The sequence below is a fragment of the Echeneis naucrates genome, chromosome 21, assembly GCF_900963305.1.
Source record: "Echeneis naucrates chromosome 21, fEcheNa1.1, whole genome shotgun sequence".
NCBI lineage: Eukaryota > Metazoa > Chordata > Actinopteri > Carangiformes > Echeneidae > Echeneis > Echeneis naucrates.
In genome coordinates, this window is record NC_042531.1 from 7,109,418 (window position 1) to 7,124,220 (window position 14,803).

Sequence of the window (14,803 nt, forward strand, 5' to 3'; positions counted from 1 at the left end):
ATGTTGAGATAAATTTCTTCTGAGGAAAATATACTTGTATAGATTTTTTTTATTCAAGTTAATTTACAGCAAGTTTTTTTCAAACTTTAACCAAATCATTTCCTATGAGGAGCAATATTAAGGAGGCGGATAGGATGAAGATGAAAATTCAAACATGAAACACAAATATATAGTTACTAGTCCTGAATGAGCTGAGTTGTTCCCTGAAACAGTTGGACAGTGTAGGTTTAGGTCTAAGCAAGCGGTACTCAAACAGTGAGTGAACAGTGAATTAGCTTGGGACTGTTTTCAGAAGCAGATTAATCAAATTTATCTACTTTAGATGCACTGAGGAGTATTCATGGCAGCAGGACTGTGTTTTTGGGATTGACTTACAAAAAACTCCAAAGTGCATTAATGTGTTTCTGACTGAATGGTAAACAAAAATAAGCTACATCATGCTTTTGCCTTTGTATGTAACACTTTCATCATTTTCTTGTTACTTTTGGGGGGGGCGGTTTCTTGACAGGAAGAAAAATATAGAATATCACCACCCTTCTTAAAGCTTATGTTCTCTTCAAAAGTTAATATACAGCACACTGAAGGAATTTCTCTTGGAGAATCAGACAGCCTGAACTGTGGGATGTCTGAACACAGCGGACTCCAGTCAGAACGTCGAAAAAAAAACAAAAACAAAAACAGAAACCGTCTCTCTCAGAGTTTGTGACGTCCCAAGACGTGTTTCCGCTCGTACAAGAGCACCAATGTTCCCCAACTGTCTCGCATTTAAAGTTCGACCTCCACAGTGTCATCATCCACCTCGTGGCTCGGGCTGAGGACAGAGCCCTCAGTGTTCCGTCTTCTTGCGGGAGGTTCGAGTGGAAAGGAAAATGGATCTGTATCAGCTGTCCTCTCCTGATGGCTGAGGAGGTTAGAGCAGTTTATAGAAGTGAGTTCAATAACATTTAGGATTCGACTCAATAAAATGAACTGAGACATCATCTTCACCTTGGACTGAAGTTTGACCTTTGACCTCTACCAACTTTGGAGTCTGCAGGGCTGAACGGACAGGGGGACTTACCTCCTGAAATAATAGAGAGACGATACTCACATGGTGTATAACGTATATAACCATTTTATGTTGGACAGTTGTAATGCAGCACCTTCTAATTTCTGTTTGGCGAGGGGGGAGCGTTTGGGCGGGTGAGGTCTCCTGTCAGAGCTGACATAAGACACAGCATCTTCTCCTTCAGCTACAGCCAGAAGAGAAGCCCGATAGTAGATCAGCGGCTGCCAGCACTCCTCTCTGAGGTTAATAATGTGTTCTGCAGTGTGTTTCTGTAGGTAGGAGAACCTGAACAGACAGAAACATTTCAAAAAGCCGCGCTTTGGACATTCTCTTTAAACAGTTTGCTGTCCTGCTGGCAGCACTTACACTATCTTCTTGTCCGGTTTTAGCAGTTTGCTGGAGAACTCACTGAGGATGGTCAGATAGGACAGGTACGGTGGCGTCGGTGTTTCTGGGGTCTGGCTAAACTCTTGGAATACAAACTCTATGCTGTTCCTAAACAGATAAACAGAGAAACACAAGCTTCAGGAACAAAAACATGTTGAAACAAAACACTGAATCCAAGGCAGGAGAAATAAGAACCTGTGCTGACCTGTGGATCACAACGATGCACTCGCGAAACTTGACAAGATCACCGAAAGTAAGAGCAAAGCGCCGGGCCAGCTCCTTGATGCTGGTGAAGGTCTGGACCCCTGGGTGGGCCCTGCCGCTGCTCTCCTGCTCCTTCCTAAGACGTATAAACAGCTGGCAAATGCAGGGGAAACTGCATGAGCATCTCTGTTTGCCAACACCAGCACGTGGCTGAATTGAATTTTTTCAGGCATGCGACAGAGCGACTGTACCTGCTGCAAACACAGCACCAGCGTGCGAGCACTTTCTATTTTATCTATCTGCCTGGTCCTGGAAATCGTCTCCTTGATGATGTCTCCAAAGTCGTTGTAATACTGAGGGAAAAAATATCCCAAACATTTGCTGCAATTATCAGACTATAATAATGCGTGGCACCGACTTTCCTGAAAAAGGAGTTTTATGAACAGATGCAGCATACGTTAAACCAAATTTTTTCCAGAAAATAATCACCCAGTGATCTGGGAAACACATTCTGAGCAATTCTGATTACAGGAAGAGTTTAATTTTTTTTTATTTTTTTTTATAAAATATTGCATCTACTGGATACTTGAGACCATGTGCAGACAGTTTACTTGTTGTTTGTGTCACGCAGACAAACTTCAGAGGTGCTGGAGGCCTGTTTGTGTTACTGTTGGACACTCATACCAGCTGCGTCCCCTTGACCCCTGACTCCATGCTAAGCTAAGCTAACCAGCTTTATAAACACACATCTTCTCAGCTGACTCTCTTCAGTCAAGCTAAATACTCAACTCCTCCTGTGAGGAATTAGCCTTTACCTTCATGTAGTACATGAAGACCTCAGCTGCCATGCTCATCTCCAGCACCCCATGCACTATCAGTTTGCAGAAGGCCGCGAGCAGATTTCTGCGTTTATGAAGCTCCTCCAGCCTCTCCACCTCAGACACTTCACTCACTGAGGAAGCCAGATGGAGCCGGGACACGTGGCCGGATGTGAAGTGGTCGAGAGCGAGAGAGCGAAGGGGAAGGGGGCAACATAAGAAGAGTGATTAATCATTGAGAAATGATATAACAGAAAGAAAAGAACAAAGCACAAGCGGAAAAGAGAGTTTTAGTTAGTTTCAGGACAATGGCTTTAGCAGGTGGAAATCAAAGATAACATAACACTAGAGTTATGGTTGTGACACCATGTGGCTTCAATCTTTCACAAGGCTAATAAAATAGGCTCGGAGGTGAGCCAGAGTTAATGGAATTTTCTCACGGAAAGAGATTGCCCTGATTTTATGATTTAACTCAGTGCCCTTGCCCTCCGAGTGATCTCTGATCCAACAGCTAATAGAAAACACTGTCTATAGAACAAAACCGTTACCAGGCAAATCTAATAAAACAATAGCTTTTTATTACATGTTCAAAAACCAATAATCCTGTATTGTATTTGGTTGAACATTTAAGAGATTCCCACGAGGACAGTTATTAACTTCTCTGGACTCCCCCATATTTGGATGCAATATGTTTCTTGAAGAAGAAGTTATTGTAAAGATAAAATGTTTTAGTTATAGTCAGCTATGAATTAATTCATCAGTTTACCTGCAGGACTTTACAAAGAGAACAACCCCCCCCCCCAACATGTTTTCTTCATTTTAGATCATACTGCCATCATCAATTTTCCAGCTGCATCACTTTGCATAACCACGCCTCGCTAAATAACAACCTTTTCATACAAATTAGTCAACACTGTCTCAGTCTGAGGATATTAACGGCATTCTCTTTGTAATTGAGGGTCAATTGTCAGGTCAGGTTGGAAATCAGGCCCCATTTACAGTCAGCAGGCAGCTCTGCGGTGAGTTATTAAACCAAACGAGTCGCTGAGCATTTAATACCTGCATGTTTTCACCACGCTGAGCTGCTGCTTCACTCAGAGCAGCAAAGGCCGCAGAAACAGGACGCTGCTCTGAGAGGCAGAGGGAGAGTGCCATCTACTGTGCATGACTGCAACATGTTTTGTTTTTTTTTTTTTTTTTCTGGCTGTCCCAAACGGTAGATTTCTGAAATACGGCATGACAAAGCAGCTGACCAGGAAAAATGCAAAGGTCCCCAAATATGACGGATTCATCTGGACAGTCTCTTTTAATCAATCTCTTTACTGTAGACCTTAACAGATTCAGAACAACCAAGATTTTGAGAAGAAAATTATAATAATGTGCAGTAATCACAACAACACCTCAGTTCCAGCAAAGGACTTTTACAGTACTTTGGACTGGACTTTCTGAAAACTGATTGATTGAGCTGATTGAGACTTGAAATAAATTAATAAATGTCTGAAAAGCTTATAAAATACACTGTTGTTGCAAGTTTTGAGTCTTTAGAAGACATCTTTTTTAATTTCTTAGTGAAAGATTCTACAGCAAGTCTACAACAAAGCAACAGATTGTGTATCAGAAATTAGCTTTCTCTTGTTTTTTCTCGTATTAACCTGATTACAACACGTCAGATTTATCTTGATATCCTGTGGAAGAGCCTGATCCCAAAAGCTGGCCTGACTTTATAAAATGCACTTAAAACAAACTCCGCCCTGAGAAGCTACAGCAGTAAAATGCTGCTTATGCATCGATGCATCAGCATCATCAATCTAATTACGTCAAGACATTTGTCCAACATATAAAAACTCTGGAAATAATCATTTATATTATGATATGTTAAATGTTTAATTTATATGCTGTTTTGCACAAATAAAAATTGTATTAGTTCCTTGAAAATATTGATTTACTATTTCATACACTCTTTTTTTTAAGTAGTTTCTCAATACCCCCCCAAAATTATCTTCTATTAAATATTAATCATAAGGACATTTTCTTTAAGAGCATACGCAGTTTGGTTGTAATAATTAGGAAAATGGAGAAAAGCTACACTTACTAAATATGCATCTGATATACCGGTGTTGTTGAAAAAAGGCTCACAAAAAGGCACACACTTCAGTGTCCATCAAAGAGTTTAAGAGAAACTAACAAAAAGTCTGAAAATTGATTGATATTGCACCAAACTGGAGAATATGTTTGTAACTGCAAAGTCAGTAAAATTTTATGGCACATTGTGTATTTTATTTGTTGGAACATGACATCATTTTCAGCACAGCTGAATACTACAGATTTGAATGTAATTCAATCAATATGCACAATATTAAACGTCAGTTAAATTCATATTTGACTCTTAACAACCCCATCAATCATACTGGACAGTTCAAAGTTATTAATGAAAATGATAAAGCTTGAGCCTTTCTAGAAAAGTCTTATGGACATTGACATGATGAACTATATCTGTATCTGCAAAATTGATTTTTTTTTTAAAACTTGAATAAATTAATACAATGTCCTTTATAACTATAGCAACTCACATTTCCTCCATTCATTTATTAGGAGAGCTAAACAGCATCAGCCTATTTTGAAAATTTCTTGGAAATTTACAGTTTAATAGGAACATTTTCTTGGTAATAAACACAGCTCAATTTCAAGAGTTAATGGCTAGCAGATTTAGATGTATAATTAAAAAGTTTTGCAATGGCTCAAAATCATTTCAGGGTTCACACTCACCTCTGCTCTGGCTCTCACAGTCCGGCCCTACGAAGACCTGCATGCATACGAAGGTCAACAGCACCCTCTGCAGTTTGGGACTGGGTGTGTAGCGCAGCGGACCGAACGAGATGGGGTCCCACAAATGGAGCTGGTAGGAATGAGCTGTCAGGACGTCACACACACCCAGAAAAGCCTCAAGGAGAGAAATGAAAGGACATTAACGCGACTTAAAAAGACAAAAGGAGTAAATGTCGCCATCTCTGCTGCCTTACCTGCTGCTGTACACTGTGGTCAGCGTAGGAGAGAAAGTGGTGACTCCTCTCACAGAACAGACACAGCTGGAGCCTCTGGGCCACGGCTTTCTCCTACAATAAAAACACACTGATGAGGGACACATCGCTGCACCATTTCAACGGCAAATATGTTAATTTTGTTGTTGTTGCAAGTTTTCAAAATCAGTGACGTCTGTGCAGATATCATGCAACAATAGTGTCACTTAATATGGGCTGCACTACAACTTTTATTAGTCATTAGTATTTTCCAGTTATTAAAACATACCAGTACCAGTCAAAGGTTTGAACACATTGTGTCTAAACTTTTGACTGGTACTGTTTATCAATGATGGCTTCATTATTCAAATGTATACAGATGTAACCTACTCTGGAGTTCAGAGTTTCACTGCTCATGTTGAGAGACCAGAGAATGGAGTAAGACAGGCACTGCAGCACCTCCAGCAGCACCTTCAGACAGAGGGGAGGAGAGCAGACAGACAGTTATAACAGAAAGTCAGAGGATAAACCAGTTCAAGCTGAATTGAAATCATGTGGTTGTTCAGAGGGTAGCGGTGGAACCTCAGGCGGCGCGCCTCCCTGGCTGCTCTCCACGGACAAGAGAGGAGAGAGCAGCTTGAACAGATTCCACTGAGAGAGGTCGTGACAGCTACAATGACACAGATACAACACATGAACACACATCACTGGAATAATGGTGTAAGCTCCCACACACCACTGAGGCTAGATCTCCAGTCTTACTTGTGGAAAGCTCTGAGCTTCTTCAACGTGACTAAAATGTCTCCAGTTTTCTCTTCATCAGCAGAGAAACTTTCACCCTGCAACATACAAACAGGAGCAGGATCTTTATTCTCTGCCAAGATGAGTTTTGTCTCTCTCTACACCTACAGATGTCCACCATTATGGGTGGTGACCTCTGTGACCATGGATGATGGAATGATAGCAGGAATATTATTTCATTGAACAATCTGAGACCGGGAGGGGAAAGTCCCCCCCGTATATTTACAAGAAAGAAATTTAAAAGGTTGATAAAAATCTGAAAATTGTACTTTATTATACTAAGCGTATGTCATTAGGCTCATTCCTAAATTCAGTTCAGTGAAACTGGTTCATTATTTACTTCCCTGGATAAGAAAATACCATCGTAACTGCACTACATGGACTGAAAAGAAAAAAAAATCCCTCTTACAAAACAAACGTCCACATAGTTTCAGCCACCTCACCTGTAGCGAGTCCTCCAGCAGGACCGTCAGGTGGTCCACCCAGGTCTGGACCAGAGAGGCTCTGGCAGTCCGGGCCATGGAGCTCCAGCCTGCCTCCTCTGTACACAGACTGAGGTATGTGCGGGCTGCTGACTCCAGGACAGCAGGGCCAGATTGGCGGTCTAAAACAGCTGCCATCGCTGCCATCAGGCCGGACACCGCCTGAGAGGAGGACGAAAGCAGCACCCAACACCCCCCAACGGCTGAGTAAATAAAACAGATCACTGTCCTCTCCGTGCTGAAAGCATCCAAATATGATCAGTAAACAGAAGTTTTTTCACTATTTGATCAAGTAATTCATCTGAAGACACAGACATGTTTTGTATAGTGTGAATATTCTGCTTTTCTCTGTTTCAAATTACAAGAACTGTTTTTCATTTTCTTGATTAAGATAAAAAGTTCAAGATACCACATGCGGGTCAAAGATTTTTTGGCATTTTTAAAACAACATGATGAATAACCTAATGAAAAGATATTAGGAGATAAATCAATAATCAAACAACAAATGATTGCTATAGTTAAAGAGATTTGGATACTTTTCTGTCCCAAGTTTGTGATTTCAGCTAAAATTAGTGTAATTTCACCATTAAAATTTTGCCCATAAAGACGTAAATACCAGCTCAGCTAAGAGCCATGAGAAATATTCTCAGCATTATGTCTATTATCTCTGTTTTCACAAGACATTTATCACAACCTGTCAATCAATAATAATGGCTCAGTATTTTAAAAATCACATTTAGGCTCCGGTTCTTTGGCCTAACTTCGTTTTATAGTTAATAGTGATGTAAGACCTTGTTCACATCTCATTTTTCATTTCATTTCACATATTGCGGTTGTGTTGAAAGCTGAAAGTCTGAGAACGGACCTGTGTGTTATCAGCCTCAGGACAGTCAGGGAGGAAGTATTGGGGGATCCTCATCAGGGAGGAAACAATGTCCGGGTTACTTGAGAACTGCATCAACACCAACAAAGAAGACAAATGATGGGGACTGTGAGGCTCAGCATCAGCCTGTGATGCACAGAAAGTTTTCCAAACAAAATGTCATATTATGATGAAAACTGTGTGTGGGTTAAATACCTTGGACAGTAACTTTGGCAGCACCACGAGGAGATGTCCAGTGAGCTTTGCACAGTCATCAGTCTGAATTTTCCTTTCTCTGGCACTCATTGCCTGGGATGTAAAAATACCACAGGACATTTACAATTCTATTCATTTGGCTGATGAGTTTGCCCAAAATATATTGTCAGATACAAAATACAATTTAAAAGCTTCATGATCCAATATTTCTACCACAAGGTAATGTAATTTTTATTTGTTACTGTTTCAAAACCTTCTTCGCTCCACTCCTCCCGGGCAGGATTGGTCCCTCTGAGGCTTGACGCACTGACGCCACCAGGATCTCTACAAGTACCGCCTGTTCTGCCAGGATAAGACCTACAAATACACACACACACACACTACGATGACTGAATTTATGGCTGTGTTGCTGTCTCCTTCAGGGTTGAATTGAAGGTTTATTTCACTGAAAATATGGTGCAGCATTTGGATGAGGATAATATCTGGGAGTGGTATGTCATGGTTGAAATAAACTTCACTGAAAGCCAAGCCTATGGGGTGTCCAACTGATTTAACATCATGAAGATGCACACATCACATTGAAAATAGATAATAATCACTAGTTTTTCAAGCGTCAATTAGCAATTATAGAAGTATTTAAATGATGGCAGTCGGAACGGTAAAATCTAGGTTTAAAAAAATCATTCCTGGCGCCCGTATTAATCGGTCAAAACACTGAAAAGATTTATCAAGAACATGTCCCTACACACTTGCCTGCTCCACACACATACATATTTCCTTACTTGGACTGTGGTCCTCCAGCAGTATGGATGTGAGTGTGGCCCAGTCCTTCAGCAGAGCTCCAGCACAGTCCCACAGGCTGTCCACCAAGTACACCACATGTTTGTGCAGCTGCAGGCGTACAGACACACGTTCATTCACCCATGTCAGGGAAAATGAAACATAAGAGAAGCACACATGGCATCATGATATGAACATATATAAAGACAATCTATGGCACAAGTAGTCCAGGTGGTTTACTTTAAAGAGCCATAATGCTTCACCTCAGACTCCCGGTAGAACTGTAGCAGAGCCTTCAGTCTGGCAGATGTTTGCTGTTTATGAGCCTCCTCCCCATCTAGTTCATCCTGAGTATCAGCAGCAGGCGCAACAGTCTTGAGAAGCCTGAGAGATATTCACAATATCCAGGTAAACACTCACACTGAAATGTTTGTTCGTTTTATTTCAAGTGATGGAGCTAAACGTACCTTGAGAAGAGGAGTTCCCCTGCGGTGGCTGCAAGAGGTCTTTGCGAAGAGTAAACAAACTGGAGCAGCTGCTTCACGTCCCCTGGACTGAGCACGTCATCAGATGTTCTGCAAACCATTAGAAGTTCAGCAAACAGCAAGTAAGGTGAAGGAACGGCTGCAAGAAGCTGCTGGTGACTAACTTGGATATGAGAACCAGTAGTTTCATGGCCTGCACTGCCACTTCATTGTCCTTATCCAGTGTCATGGAGATCATTCGCTCCTAAAACAGTAAACATAATTTAGAAGAACAAAGAACATTTCAGTAGTTACCAACGATAAACATCAACTCTGCATGACGTGACAGGTTACTTTTGTTACTTGCAGTGTAAGAAGATTTATTACGCAGTTAGTGACACTGAGCTCTAGTGAGCTTGTTATCCTATTTTAGCTTAGGTTTTATGGACTCTGTTTTCAGTTTTCTTAATCTAAAAATATTCTTAGTAGAAAGTTCTTGGAAAAGAAAACCATAAGTTCTTGGGCACCATTCTGGATGATAAAATTACTTTAGAGGCCAACATTGACTTCATCTGCAAAAAGACCAATCAGAGACTGTTTTTCTTGAGAAAGTGGAGGGGTTTCAATGTTGCCAGACCACTCTTAAAAATGTTTTATTCATCTTGTATCAAGTCAATTTTAGCATGGACTGGAAACAGATAGAGGTTGGGAAATCAATCAAGATCATTGGCACCAACTTGAATAATCTCAGCCATGTTTATTAAGTTATAGCCACTCAGAGGGCAAAGGTCATTTTGGCAGAGCCCCGATATGCAAAGGCTCCAGCCGTATACTTTCCCCAGATGAGCCAAATCAAACAGGCATCTGAGACCATTTGACCCTTCAGCACTTGAGTTTTGAAGCAAGTCATTGGCCTGTTAGTGTTTAATATCTTACGAAAACCGAACATAAAGAAATCTACTGTGTGTTTGACGGTTTTATGTATCTATTTATTCTCTTACTTTGTCCATGATGTTGACTACTGTTACAAACCATAATGCAAATTCTAACTAATCTGAAACAGCGCTTCATGATTAGTGAATATTGGACTTCTATTTGGGAATTTCTTGTGTTTGTTTTGTTCTCCTGCCCCCTGGTGACCATAATCCCTGGATGCATCTTTAAGAGAGTTTGGTTACCTTGAATCGGCTGGTGAACAGGTCTAGTTTGGAGAGCAGCACAGCCTCTCCATATAAACCCTGCAAACCTAACACACACTTAAGACGCACATCTGGTATCTGAAAGATGAATCACACACCAGCACGGTAAAGCAAATACAGTTTCAGCTGTTTACCAGGCTCATTACAGTGGATGGGTGTCAAAACAATGTTCAGCGTTGTGTTATATCACATTAGGTTGCATTGTGTTTTGTCGTTGATGGTACTTACTTTGTCGTACATCATCCAGCCCATGTATTTGAGGTAGCTGTCACTGAGAAATACAGAGCTGTAGAGCTTAATCCACAAGCCCAACTCTTCCACACAGATAGAACGAATTTCTGGAAGTGCATCACTGTACAGAAACACGCACACATACTTAATCTTCAACATGACTTAGATAATATTGCCATGAACATTAACTGTCATGAAACTGTGAAGTCATTTTACCGATATCTCTTGAGAAAAACTCCTTTGAAGATGATATCCATCATATTCTCTATCTCCACCCTCCTCTCCTGCAACTGGAGGGGCACAAGGAGACTTCTCAGAAATATCTTCTCAATTCCCCTTTACATAGTCAGCTACAGAGTAATGTCTCTTACCTCTGTGATCTTCCTCTGTATCTTCTCTAGCTGCGGTGTGTTTTTCTGCCTCACGCTCTTCGTCTTCTGCACCTTGTACAGCTTCTGACTATTTTCAATCCCGGCACTCAGGCTCAGACCTAAGCCCACCAGAGAGCTCAGCAGCTTCATCGCTAATAGAGAAGTCACACACATCACAAACCAGAGTACAAATGAGTTTCTTCAACACGTTTTGAAATCTGTATGTAAGTGGGGCCATCTTTTCATGTTCCTTACCTGCCAGGGTACAGGTGTGTCGAAAGGCTCGTATATAAGAGTTTGACAGCTCTGTGAGCAGCGAGATCAGTGCGTTCATCAAGTAACCATCAAAGATGACACTGTGCTGACACTGAGCCACCAGCACAGACACAAATTCACAGAACTCCGAGTGAAACCAACGACCGTGCGGGCCGGATTGCGTGAGAGGATACTCCACACTGTCCTAAGGTGGAGTGAAGGAGGGAGAGGCCAGTCACTCAAATATTTCTGATCTTTATTGATGGTTCAGAGATGACACGGTGAAGGAGGTTAAACCAGCTTGTTAGCAGTACAGTCAGAGGGAAAAAAGACAGGAGGGCAAACAAAAACAAAAGATGGAAAACTGGTACTAATTAAGGAATTAGTACAAGATGGTGAACTCTTTCATACCCAGTGAACCATTCCTCAATTATCTATGCTGCTTTTCTGTCTACCACAAGACTCAGATTCAGAACCATACAGAGACAACTAACCATTCATGGTCACATTCAGGCCTACAGACATGACATGACAGAGAGGCCAAGTCAGGTCACTTCAATTTGTTCATGAAAATCACTACAAAATGTCCTGACATTTTTATGTGTATTGAATATTTCAATCAGTCTGTATTGAAATCATTAAATACAACTGATATATTCATCATTACTGAATATTTAAAGAAATGATTAGTACCCTCTGAGAACTGGAAGATAACAGATAGAGCTACTGACCGTATCCATCGGCCAGGTGACTGTGAGGATCCATGGAAAGGCCAGAAACTTCTTATACTGCAGACTGGCAGCCTGAAACACACACACTCAAAGTGATGCAAAAGTGTGAGAGAAAAATGGGAGAGGACTTAAGAGTGAAGACCTCTTACCTCATCCAGCTTCTCCACCATCTTACTCATCACATCACTGTCCTCTCTGCTCTGACACATCTCTGCCGTGACAACACCTGAGAAAGACAGAAGGAAGTGAGTGTGTCTGTTTTGCATGTGAGAATATGCGTGCATGTGTGTGTGCACGCGTGTTGGCAAGTGTGCATGTGTAGTGATGACTTACCCTTACACCCAGAACACTGGATGAAGAAGCTGATGAGATCGAGGAGAGCAGAGTCTCTGTCGGTCACATAGGCCTCAATCCAGTCATCTATCACTGCCTGCTCCAACATCACACAAGAGTCAAAGTGGGTTTGTGTTGATGTTTATGTTAATCTTCATCTTATTCCAGCTAGTGTTGTTGAGTGTTTTTATGTTGAGCAGCTACTCACAAGCTGAATATCCAAAGCCTAGTGTATCCCTATATGTCAAGGGAACTCCGGATAAGTTTATGTTGAACTTTAACAAAATCTACAATTTTTTTCCATTTACAAAAATATACAAACTGCATAGAAATTTAGTTGAGTAAACAAAATAAGTAAAAATCTACTTTGCAAACTGTCAGTTTCCCTTCATCTTTAGTTTCACTGGCAAACATAGGTTAGCTAATCTGAACGGATTTGGAGCTTTATGAACACTTTGAAAACTTTGAGAATCCACAGTTGTAATCTCATTCCAAGACACTGTTTTATGAAAAGAGGCAGTTTCTGAGGCTTGGTACCTCACCTGCATGGCACTCCTGCCCATGGTGACCACTTCAAACAGGGTGACGGCCTCCACATGCCTCTGTTTACTTCCTCTGCCACTGCAAACACTGCTGCGACTGGCTGAGGCACTTTTGTGTTTGATGTTCTCTGAGCCATCGTGTGCTCTTTTCCTTCTTCTCTGTAGGTTTTTGAAGATGGAACAAATATAAAACAAAGCACATTGATTAACTATTACATTCATCGTAAATCAACCTTAATATAATTTTTCTGATAATAAACTACTCTTCTAAACTGAAAAAAAAAGATTAGAAATTCCTGGTTTTATCCAGCTAAATATATACAGACTATTCTCATATATGACAAAGAAAAGCATCATATTGTCACATTGGAGAAGCCGAAATGAAATAATGTTTGCCATGAAATTTTGTGATTATTAAAGTAATTAAATAATTTAACAGATAAATCTTAAAAACACCTAGACAATCCCATCCCAGCAGGTCTTTCTTTTGACAAAAGATAATATCCTCTGCAACGTTTTGATAAAAACAAATCACCCATGTAAAATATATTTTGATGTGTATATGATATATGCCTTTATGTTGACAAAATGTCTACATAAAGGCATCATAAGGTTGTGTATAATGTACATTTGACCATTGTGCTATTACAGTAATCTGACCACAAGAGAAAAACCTACCACACTTTTCTGTCTATTCTCATTCCCAGATTCATCCTCTGAATGATTGACAGCACCAGAGGAGTTTGCCTCATCATGAGAACTCTTCCTGGGGAGTCAAAATCATCAAATTAGATAACATGAATATTAAAATAAATTACTATTCAATGGCACCTTATCAATTAGCAAGATGAGCTGTCTGTATTTTGATCATAGACACCCACTTCTGCTCTGAAGGCCTGGATGCAGCTGTAGCTGTGGGATCTGGTATCATCTCCCTCCTCAGATTTTCACACAGGGCTCAGGTGTGTGTCTCTGCATCTGGAAATACAGCACAGTGAAGTTAGAAGATGTAGGGTTTGAAAACAGGAATTGTGTACAACCACAACTAGGAATATTTGATCAATGTTAATCCTGGACCTCCATAAAGAGAAGAGGTTGCCATGATCATCATTAGCTGGCCAAAAACAACCAGCTAATGAGGAGGGGCCAATCTACCCATAAAGCATTGCTACCACTTCATTAAGTCTTGTTGTGAGTATCAATGCCAGAATCAACAAAAACAGTGCTAATCACACTCTGTGCACCATTGTGTGCAGTGATCAGCTGTTACCTTGTAAATGTCAATCTGATTTAACAAATAACAAAGTATCAATTAACATTTTTATAACATACTGCCAGTTATAATTTGATACAAACCAAAAACATCCAGTGAAATTTGAGAGGGAATTAAATTATATTATAAACGTCTAAAGCAAACACTCTTCTTCTGCACCAGCATCACCTGTTTCATTGCAAATGTATGTAAATATGATTTCCTAAATGAGAGAAAATAGAAAAAAAAAATAAAATAAACGAATAAACAAACACGGTTGTCCAAATACTTTCTCATGACTGCCGTTATTTTGACGATTGATTAATAAGATGCCTTTTAATAAATATTTGTGTGTTAATGAAAAAGGCACAAGTATCTTGCCATGAACAGTCAGTATTTGACAGGTTTGTCATAAAAACGAGACGCTCATGAATAAAGACTTGTTGTCTTACATCAGCAGCAGTCCGGGGCAGACAGGACGCTAAATGCCCCCTTTTACTGGAAGGAGCTGTCTTTGGTTGCTCAAGGACACTTGGGCAGGTTGGCTTTTTGTCGCACGTCGTTGTTAGACTGTGTATTTGTGTAAACGGAGAGTGAAATGTCAGCCGTCATTTCCTGAAGGTGTGTGGATCAAAGCTGAGAGGCGGCTCCGAGAAAAACTTCCCAGACTTACCCTTCTTTACACGCCTTCATCCTTCCTTCCTGTTCCCGTTGGTTTGTTTTGTAAAGTCCAGCAGCTGTCGGATGAATCAGACACAAACACCTCGGTGGATTTATCCTCCTTCTTTCGCCCCAGCTCTCACAGGCAAG

The 14,803-nt window shown here is 40.7% G+C and overlaps 1 protein-coding gene across 3 annotated transcripts; it reads right to left on the reverse strand.

Moving 5' to 3' along the window:
* Positions 1-43: 43 nt before the first annotated feature.
* Positions 44-14,803, reverse strand: LOC115062104 (cohesin subunit SA-2). Of its 3 annotated transcripts, XM_029530723.1 has the most exons (33): positions 14,667-14,790; positions 14,446-14,563; positions 13,623-13,719; positions 13,420-13,507; positions 12,742-12,900; positions 12,200-12,296; positions 12,016-12,092; positions 11,867-11,938; positions 11,136-11,340; positions 10,881-11,032; positions 10,726-10,799; positions 10,507-10,630; positions 10,258-10,356; positions 9,265-9,344; positions 9,083-9,190; positions 8,879-8,999; positions 8,618-8,726; positions 8,089-8,192; positions 7,836-7,928; positions 7,623-7,709; positions 6,719-6,919; positions 6,237-6,313; positions 6,057-6,144; positions 5,865-5,945; positions 5,478-5,570; positions 5,224-5,398; positions 2,455-2,591; positions 1,891-1,992; positions 1,641-1,792; positions 1,415-1,543; positions 1,143-1,333; positions 988-1,063; positions 44-901 (listed from the first exon to the last, which is right to left on the reverse strand). In XM_029530723.1, exons 3-33 carry the CDS (start codon positions 13,670-13,672, stop codon positions 766-768), a joined length of 3,537 nt encoding a protein of 1,178 aa, XP_029386583.1. In that variant the 5' UTR covers positions 13,673-13,719; positions 14,446-14,563; positions 14,667-14,790; the 3' UTR covers positions 44-765. The 3 variants fall into 3 exon arrangements, with proteins under 3 accessions (XP_029386583.1, XP_029386582.1, XP_029386584.1); XM_029530722.1 differs by lacking the exon at positions 14,446-14,563 and having other exon boundaries at positions 14,667-14,803; XM_029530724.1 differs by lacking the exon at positions 14,446-14,563 and having other exon boundaries at positions 766-911; positions 986-1,063; positions 6,237-6,305; positions 6,711-6,919; positions 14,667-14,803.